Source organism: Hypomesus nipponensis, chromosome 8 (genome assembly GCF_054491055.1).
Source record: "Hypomesus nipponensis isolate SF chromosome 8, ASM5449105v1, whole genome shotgun sequence".
Classification (NCBI taxonomy): domain Eukaryota; kingdom Metazoa; phylum Chordata; class Actinopteri; order Osmeriformes; family Osmeridae; genus Hypomesus; species Hypomesus nipponensis.
In genome coordinates this window covers 5,074,395-5,083,806 of record NC_140368.1, presented here as the reverse complement: position 1 = coordinate 5,083,806, position 9,412 = coordinate 5,074,395, and the positions used below count along the sequence as shown (strand labels likewise).

General features: G+C 49.6%; 1 protein-coding gene across 1 annotated transcript; it reads left to right on the top strand.

Annotated features, from left to right (window-relative positions):
* abcc13 (ATP-binding cassette, sub-family C (CFTR/MRP), member 13) lies at positions 1 to 8,174 on the top strand. The gene is made up of 24 exons (XM_084703395.1): positions 1 to 130; positions 356 to 466; positions 617 to 746; positions 979 to 1,157; positions 1,235 to 1,412; positions 1,601 to 1,828; positions 1,921 to 1,986; positions 2,132 to 2,269; positions 2,696 to 2,842; positions 3,024 to 3,093; positions 3,178 to 3,241; positions 3,617 to 3,683; positions 3,786 to 3,999; positions 4,147 to 4,301; positions 4,409 to 4,564; positions 4,691 to 4,893; positions 5,024 to 5,144; positions 5,238 to 5,339; positions 5,495 to 5,626; positions 5,723 to 5,881; positions 6,002 to 6,168; positions 6,871 to 7,065; positions 7,212 to 7,434; positions 7,634 to 8,174. The coding sequence occupies exons 1-23, from the start codon at positions 9 to 11 to the stop codon at positions 7,339 to 7,341; spliced, it is 3,234 nt and encodes a 1,077-aa protein (XP_084559521.1). The 5' UTR covers positions 1 to 8; the 3' UTR covers positions 7,342 to 7,434; positions 7,634 to 8,174.
* Positions 8,175 to 9,412: the final 1,238 nt, after the last annotated feature.

Here is a 9,412-nt window from a genome sequence, read left to right as displayed (position 1 = left end):
TTGTCCAGATGTGCAGGGACTGTCCATCCAGAGCCACCTCCTCTCCGCACTCCCCCCTGAAACCCATTGTTCCACCGCTTCTCTCCACCTTTGCGCTCGTTATCCATCCGGCAGCACGGGCAACCGAAAGGTGAGAGTTCGTCTTTCTTATTTCATGTTGGCCTAGTAGACGCAATAAAGTCTATATTAAATCTCTTTCCCTTTCAGTGTATAAAGTTGGAATTGAAAATAAATAGCCAAAAGTTGTTGTAAATATTTGTACCATTCTGCAATCGCTTTCGAAACAGGTCTTTGTTTGAAAATGGTCTTTATTTGAGTGCGACGGTGCGACGGTATAATTTAAGATACTCTTTAGGGAAATGACATTTAAGTGTCCAAAGCGCATGCAGTGGAACCCTGAGCAAAGCCGAACCAAGGAGTGTGAGGCGTCATTCTTTAACCGGGTATCTTACTGGCCCGTGAACAGGTGAGCTCATCCCTGTCTCCACTCTCTTTTGGACATTATTATTCTGTTTCTGTCAATGAGTTTCTCCTCCTCTCTTCTCTTCTCTTTTCCGCTCCGCTCCCTTCCCCTCTTCTCCGCTCCTCTCCGCTCCTCTCCTCTCCATCTCCTCAGACTTGTGGCGGCTGGTTACAGGCGAAGGCTACAGCTTTCTGACCTGTGTTGCCCTGGCAATGAAGATTCCGCCAAAAGCCTGTGCTCCGAACTGGAGCAGCCGTGGAGAGGGGATGGGGGAGGCAAAGAGGTAACCATGGCGACATGACAATTGACCCTCTGTGTCTAGGTTCTCTGTTTGTATATCTTGTACATTTATCCTTGTGGGATCTAGACATGACTCTCCCTCTCCCTCTCCCTCTCCCTCTCCCTCTCCCTCTCCCTCTCCCTCTCCCTCTCCCTCTCCCTCTCCCTCTCCCTCTCCCTCTGCCTCTCCCTCCCACCCTCCTTTCTTTCTCGCCCCCCTGCAAAACTCTAAGCAGAGGAGCAGCCACGAGTCAAGTGGAGAGGAGGAGGAAGCTCTAATTGGACAAAAGCCCGTCCTAGTTGGTCCCGCCCTGCTGCGACACCTTTGGGTGTGGCTTCGCCCATCACTGGTCCAAGTGACCCTGCTCAGGATGACCTCCGACCTGCTGGCTCTCTTGCCCTCTCAGGCCCTCAGGTAAATGCACACCCACGCACACACTTTCTCACATACACTCAGCTGTATCCTTCTGCCCTCACCTCTCGTCTCCTCAGGTGGACAATTCTTTTCTGTGAGAGCCAGCCAGCGTTTGATTGGTCAGGCCATACATATGCTGTACTGTTATTGGCTGTGGTGGTGTGCCATACCCTGGTTCTACAGGTGTGTGAGTGTCACAGTCAGTTGACCAAGCTCAGAGCTCACACTGCTTTGACAGCTGCTCTGTATAAACAGGTAAACAGATCTCTCTCTTTCTCTCTCTCTCTCTCTCTCTCTCTCTCTCTCTCTCTCTCTCTCTCTCTCTCTCTCTCTCTCTCTCTCTCTCTAAACATGGCAGTTTGTTTTGCTTTCCCGTCACCTTCACTTCTATCTCTGACTCTTCTTCTTCCTCCCCCTCCTTTTTCCTCCTCTTCCTCCCCCAGGCCCAATCTCAGTCCTCCCCTGCAATCTCCTCTCTTCTGGGGGATGCTGAGCAGGTAGCAGCACTGTCCGTGTCCCTGCCTGTGTTGTTCTCCTCTGTGCTGCAGGGGGCGCTGTGTGTGTGTCTGCTGTGGAGGGAGCTGGGCCCCTCTGCTCTGGCAGGCCTGACGGTGCTTCTCCTCCTGGTCCCCCTCGCCTCCACTGTACAACACAGGGCCTCGGCCATACAGGTCAGGGAGTGTGTGTATGTGTGTGTGTGTGTGTGTGTGTCAGAACGTGTCTCTGTGTAGTTGTGTGTGTAACACTTTCTGGTTCCCCTCAGAGAGACCAACAGAGAGTGAGAGCAGACAGAGAACATCTTCTACGGGAGATGTTGAATGGAATCAGGGTATGTTTCTCTCACTGAATGCTTCTGCTCCAGTCTCCTTGATAATGTCACATTCTACTCACTCTACTTACTCCTCCTAGCTCCTCCTTCTTTTCACTTGTGGACTGTCTCTCTCTATTCTCTTCTTCCTCTATCTCTCATATAGACGGTGAAGCTGTTGGTCTTGGAGGAGTGGTTTCATTGCAGAGTGGGTGTGACCAGAAAGAAAGAGCTTGAAACATTAAGGATTCTTGGATACCTGACAGCCTTCTCTCTATTGGATCGTGTCTGCGTGCCTTTTCTGGTATGAGCATTTTGATCGGTCCAGCAGTAACCCTGATGCGTCCCTTCTGTGCTACATCCTGTGATACTAGATATTATTCAGGTTAGGAGAGCCCTTTCCTCATGCAGGATTATTGTCTGTTATCTGCCATATGACTCTGCCAACTCAACAGCATCCAATCAGCTTCTTGTGTGAGTGTTTGGTGCATCATGTACTATGCAGCATGTTACTCTACCTGAGTCCCAGAAGGACAAACGTCACAGACCCTGACAGCAGGGCATTAAAACAGGAGAGATTACAACCTCTAATCTGACCAGATGACAGATTAGGGCCACGGGTTACGAGTGGTGGACTGTTTTGAGAGAGGCTATTTAGACCCGACGGTTGAGTTTCGGTTTTGCGTGCGTGTGTGTGATCTGTGTTTTTTCTCCCTCCCCTCATCCACAGGTGTGTGTGTGTACCTTCGGAGCCTATGTCCTGGTGGATGATGGGAATGTTTTGACGGCCTCGCAGGTCTTCACGTGTATGTGTGTGTTTCCACTTCTGCACACACCTCTCCGTCTGCTGCCATCCCTCCCTCGGAGGTTCACACAGGTGACCCCACACACACACACACAGGAAACGCAGTGCACACACGCACACACACACACACACACACTCTAACACAAACACACACATCAAACAGACAACATGCACACAGAAGTAACACGTGCACACAGGGAAGACAGACACACATCGGTAATGTACAGTCATCTTTATCATCTTTTATTGACAGGCATGGAATTCCCTGCATTTTCTGAATGTCTTCCTGTGTTCCCAGGAAGTCAGCTGTACAGGTTACTCAGGTACACCTTTTTAGTTTACTAGGAATAAATGTGTGTGCACGTGTGACTGTGTCTTAATGTTATTGATATTTGTTGTATGTACAGAAGACCACTTTCTCTCAGCGAACTGGATCACGAAGACTTGTGTCCTTAAAGATGTATCATACCGGTATGTGTCTTGAGGCTGAATAACAATCCCCTTTAATCCCCCTGGTAGAATATTAGTGCTATATCGTACCATGCTACATTGCACTGATCTGTTCATACACTGCACTGTAAACCTCAAAAATTAAGTGAACTCAAATGGTGTGATGAAATGAATTGTCCAGAGCCATTTGACTGGATTAATTGAGTAAACGTGTAGTTCACACAATTGATCCAGTTCTTCAACTCAAATGGCTTTAGGCAATTCATTTCATCAAACCGTTTGAGTAGACTTAACTTTTCCGTTTTTTTCAGTGTGTAAACACACACACGCTCCCATAAAAACTGTCTGTCCCTCAACGTCTCTCTTGCTCTTTTGTCTCCACCACCCTCCCTGTAGTGATGACGGTCAGGCCCTGAGGGGACCACTGAACGCAGAGGTGACCTCAGCGCCATCCGCAAACACAGTTAGTCCGGTGCAGCTCTGAGAGGCAGTGTGTGTCTGTTTGTGTGTGTGAGAGTCTTTGTCCATCTGTGTGTTAACGCATGTCTTACCCTCCTCTGGTCAGGTGACATGTGTGAGGCGGTACCTGTGTGTGTGTGGCTGGGGCTGGGCGGGGCTAGTGGTACTGGCCCAGGTGTGTGTGTGTGTGTGGTGCGTGTGTCAGGCTGTCGTGCTGGCGCTGTGGACGGCAGAGGCCAAGGAGGTTCAGGGTCTGGAGGAGTGGAGAGACCTGAGGAACTCTCGTCTGTCTGTCTACGCCCTGCTGGGGATGCTGCAGGGTAGGCCTTGTGTGTGTTTGTGTTTGCCCAACATGATGCTTGTAGTGCACAGTCTTCCTGTCTGTCTTCCTCCTGTGTTGTGGCCTTTGCTGTCTATCATGTTTCTGTCTGTGTGTGTTGCTGACCTTTGTGTGTGTGTGTATCAAGGTGTGTCAGTGTGTTGTGTAGCGTTGGCTATGAATCGGGGTTCTGTCAGAGCATCGTCTCGTCTTCATGACAACCTGCTCACCTCCAAACTCAGTCTTCCCCTCAGCTTCTTCAAGACCACGCCTACTTCCTGGGTGCTCCGGAACTTATCACAGGTCAGAGTTCCGAACACATTACCTCTAGACGAGTCATTGGTTGAAATTCTTTTGTTTGGTCTATTTCGAAACATTTAGTGATATTGAGCCTCTTGTTCTCTCTGTAGTCCTTATATATGATTGAGGAGGCATTCCCCGCCCTCTTGCAGTCCTGCCTCTTTGGTTGGCTGCAGGTGTGCATTATAGCACTCCTGATAAGCTACAACTCCATGATGTTCAGCGTAGCTGTTCCCGCCCTCACCCTGCTCTTCCTCACTCTACAGGTAAGCACTTGTTTTGCATTACAGAGTCGAACACGAGTGTGGTGCCTGACTGAAAATGTGCATTCTGCTATTCTTCCACCAGAGGGAGTATTGATCTAATATACTTTCTTCTCTGTTGTGTGTCAGTCTTATTACCAGCGAGCCTCCAGTCAGGTCAAGCAAATGGCTGCAGACTCCACCACCTCTCTCTCCACCCTCTTTTCTGAGTCGCACTGTGATGATGTCACTGCCACTACAGACCACCATGACTATGGAAGCGATCTTTCCCGCTTCTATGGTGTTCTTGATGAGCACCTGTTGTGTCGATACAACAGCATCCTTTTAGACAGGTGAAATAACATACACACATACGCACAAAGACACTGACACTGGGAATACCTTCATTGACAACTTCCCTACCTGTGCATGTTTTCTCCTGTATGCCTGTGTGTTCGTGTGTGTGTCTGTGTGTGTGTGTAGGTGGCTGGCTGTGTGGTTAGATGTGTATGTAGGTGTGGTGTTGCTCCTGGTGTCTTTGGCTTTGCTAGACTCTGAACTAGACCCCTCCACTATGGGACTGTGCCTAACCTACGCTCTGAGTGTGAGTACACACACACACACACACACTAGAGATTGTTGCTTGTGATGATTGTAATGAAGATGATGGTGATGATGGTGGTGATAATGGTTCCAGCTGAGAGGGGTCCTTCCTGTGTTGGTTCGGTCGTCTTGTGAGGTGCAGAGGAGTGCTGGAGTCCTGCAGAGTTTGGTGGAGCACCCAAACACAGAGAGAGAGGTGAACACAAACACACACGGAGAGAGTAGTGAGCCCACACACACACACACTCAAATGGAGAGAGAGATGAACAAACATATCTACACATATGCAATACAGATATCAATTTCACTCTCCCTCCCACATTTTCTCTCTCCCCTCTCCCTGTGTGCCAGTCCTCGTGGTCAGTGTCCTGTGGAGCGCCCCCTACCTGGCCAGAGGAGGGAGTGCTGGAGTTCCGGAACTACGAGACAGAGATGAACCCCTCGTGTGCCAGACTCTCTTTCTGCACTAGGCCCAAGGAGAAGGTGTGTGTCTGTCTGTGTATGTGTTTTTGTTAGTGTGTGTAGATGTTTTTGTCATTGTTTGTGTGTTTCCTGATTGATTCCTGCCTTCATCCATAGGTGGGTGTGGTCAGCAAGTCTGCAACAGACCTTGAAGCCATCACCACTTCTCTGTTCCGTTTGGTTGAGGGCAGAGAGGGTGTGGTCACGATAGATGGAGTGAACCTAGCAACTTTGGGACTTCATGACCTCCGTAGCCGATTGGCTATCATCCCTCAGGTGGGAGGGGCACCTGGTCGAACCTGTTCGCACTTCGTCAAACCTCATCATGTTCAGTGAACCAAGCTACCACTTCTTCCTTTCTCTCCTCCTCCTCCTCTTTCATCTCCTCCTATTTAGTCTCCTGTTCTGTTCTCGGGCTCCCTGCGCTCCAACTTGGACCCATGGGGTTGCCATGGCGATGCCCAGGTGTGGCACGCGCTGGAGAAATGCCACCTGAAGGAGAGGGTGAGCAGTCTGCCAAGACAACTGCTCCACCCTTTAATCCACGGAGGGGTAGGGTTCAGGTAAGGGTGTGTGTGCAAGCCTGAGCTGGAAGAGGAGGGAGAGTGTGTGTTAGACGAGGAAGGTGGAGGTTTCCCTGATGACTACATCATCTGAACCACATCCCTTTTCCCTGTTATCCTTTCCTCCTCTCCCTCCTCTCCATTCCCCTCTCCCTCTCCCTCTCCCTCTCCCTCTCCCTCTCCCTCTCCCTCTCCCTCTCCCTCTCCCTCTCCCTCTCCCTCTCCCTCTCCCTCTCCCTCTCCATTCCCCTCTCCCTCTCCCTCTCCCTCTCCCTCTCCCTCTCCCTCTCCCTCTCCCTCTCCCTCTCCCTCTCCCTCTCCCTCTCCCTCTCCCTCTCCCTCCTCTCCTTCTCTCCCTCCTCTCCATTCCCCTCTCCCTCTCCCTCTCCCTCTCCCTCTCCCTCTCCCTCTCCCTCTCCCTCTCCCTCTCCCTCTCCCTCTCCCTCTCCCTCTCCCTCTCCCTCTCCCTCTCCCTCTCCCTCTCCCTCTCCCTCCTCTCCTTCTCTCCCTCCTCTCCATTCCCCTCTCCCTCTCCCTCTCCCTCTCCCTCTCCCTCTCCCTCTCCCTCTCCCTCTCCCTCTCCCTCTCCCTCTCCCTCTCCCTCTCCCTCCTCTCCCTCTCCCTCTCCCTCTCCCTCTCCCTCTCCCTCTCCCTCTCCCTCTCCCTCTCCCTCCCTCTCCCTCTCCCTCTCCCTCTCCCTAGCTCCAGTGAAAGGAGGCTCTTGTGTGTGGCCAGAGCTTTACTGCGAGGTTCTGCAGTTCTGGTCTATGAGGAACCGGTTCCCCCAACAGACTCACCCACAGACAGGCTGCTACAGAACCTGCTCCACACAGAGTTCTCCAACTGCACTGTTCTCACCCTCACACGGAACCCCTGGAACGCCATGCACACAGACAGGTGAGGAGGGTTCCACTGCAAGGTTCTGTCTGGGGATATATATACATGTTGGTGGACGGATGGACAGACAGACAGACAAATGATTTGATTGATTCATTAGCGATTGATAGACCTAACAACATGCCCTCCTCCACACCCACATACAGGGTGCTGCTGTTGCAGGAGGGCCGTGTTGTAGAGTTTGACTCCCCTACCACCCTCCACCTGAGGGGGGCATTGTTCTCTCGTCTGCTCTCTGAGACGCAGACTGGCCCAGCCAGGGAGGAAGAGCCCTGAAAAGACACCATCTTGCACCCCCCCCCCCTCACCCCCAAATGCTGGAGCCACAAGGAGAAGGTGCTGAGGAGGATGAACAGGATGAAGACGATGGTGAATAACATGGTGATGAGGACGATGACGAAGAATTGATTGGATCTGACAGCTGATGCATCACTATTTCGCCGTGAACCTGACACTGTCTCTCTCTCTTTATTTATCTCTTTTCCCCTCTATCACTTTGTATCGTGTCTATTTACCCCCCCCCAACCCCTCTCACAACCCTTTCTTGTCCATAAATCTACACGCCAAGTCTCTCGATCCCTCTATCCACCCTCCCCCCACCCGCTCTATCCCTCTCTCCCACTCTTCTTCACTTCCTGTCTCTTCATGTTTTTGTTGTTTTATAAATCTATGCAGATCTTCCCGAGCTGCTAAGTGATTCATCAGCCAGCCTCCCTGTTTGCTGCACGGTCTATTCACAACCTCCAGACGTCAGGAGACCCTTGGTGTGTTGAGATATTTCATCTGTCTACAAACAACCCAGTGAGCTCAGAGACTTCAGACAGACTCATTTACGATTTCAGCTGTCTGATCAAGAAGAGAGCTGTACTTTAATATGGTTTATCGTTAAAAACGTTTTTAAACGCTTATTTAAACATTCTGTTGGTGTGTGTGTGTGTGTGTGTGTGTGAGAGAGAGAGTATGTAAAATTGTGTGTCTAATTAAATGAGAGACTCAGATGTAGACGCTGTGAGCTTCAGAACCCTTAATTACTCATATCACTAATTACCAGAGCCTGTCCCCACCCCCCTCGTGGGGCCACATAATAAATTCAACAGTTCTACCCAAAATCACATAAAGTAATTTATTGAGTGCTCACAAAACAAGTCATAACAGAACCATATGTTATGCTAATGACACAATCTCACAGGTCTGCTTGTCAGAACACATGCTAGAAGGAAATTGCCTTTAGATCACAACAGTTACAAAAACAAATATCTCCTTTCCTCATACACACACACACACACACACACACTACACTGTAAGTATCACCCTGTCTCAAGCACTACACAGCCTTTGTACCAGCTTGATAGAACAGCCTCGATCTGACACATACACACATTTATGTACCTACTTTTACACATACCTTCAACTGAGTTCAATCCAGCTGCTGTGGCAACCCAAGTACAGTACAGTAAGATAAATATTCCACAACAAATAAAGAAATAATGACAGGAATATAAACTGTAGATGCCAGGGTTACGCATGTTGGTAAACTCATTCATATTTATGCAACACACTGTAAACGACGTCACAAAGCAGAGACCAAGGTGAACTAGCAGACCACACTAACATGCACCACACTGCACATACAGTACTACACAGTGACTGTAGAAACTAGCAGATGGGTTGACAGGAAATGCTGGTTCCCTTAAAAACATACTACACTCATCTGATCCAATAGCATCCTTTCGCTCGCTCTCTCTCTCTCTCTCTCTCTCTCTCTCTCTCTCTCTCTCTGTCTCTGTCTCTGTCTCTGTCTCTCTCTCTCTCTCTCTCTCTCTCTCTCTCTCTCTCTCTCGGTTCTTTGCTTTTCTTTCTCTTCGTATCCCCTTCACTTAACCCCTTATTTTTAATCTCTTTTTATTCCTCTATTTATTCTAAAATGTTCATCTCCTTTCCTCTCCCCCATGTCTCCCCAGAGTGTGCGGTTCATTAGTAGTAAACCTGTCCCCTGATGTTGGAGTTAAGTGGTTCTGACCTGGTTCTGTTTCTCAGGAGGACCAGTTGAAAGTCTTGGTTTATCTGGGTCTCCCATCAACTCCCTCTCCATCTGTCTCTCCTCTATCTCTGCCTCTCTGTTCTCTTCTTCTTGCTCCCTCTCTCTCCCTCTCTTAATCAAAACGTAATTACCTCAGCTGTACTTGCTGCCAATTAACTGTGACTATTAACTAGCCAACCACACACACACACACAGACACACAGAACTCATGCTAGGTCTGACACGCATATACACTGATAGAGAGCAGAGGCAGGAAAAAGAAGACAGACATAGAAAGAGAAGGGGATAATATTGGAGAGTCTTGGA

Excerpts from the sequence above, each read along its gene's own strand:
- abcc13 (XM_084703395.1), top strand. The coding sequence starts at position 9 with ATGTGCAGGGACTGTCCATCCAGAGCCACCTCCTCTCCGCACTCCCCC. Across the intron at positions 3,094-3,177 it reads CAGCTGTACAGGTTACTCAG|AAGACCACTTTCTCTCAGCG; the intron begins GTACACCTTTTT and ends TTGTATGTACAG. Across the intron at positions 5,340-5,494 it reads ACCCAAACACAGAGAGAGAG|TCCTCGTGGTCAGTGTCCTG; the intron begins GTGAACACAAAC and ends CCTGTGTGCCAG.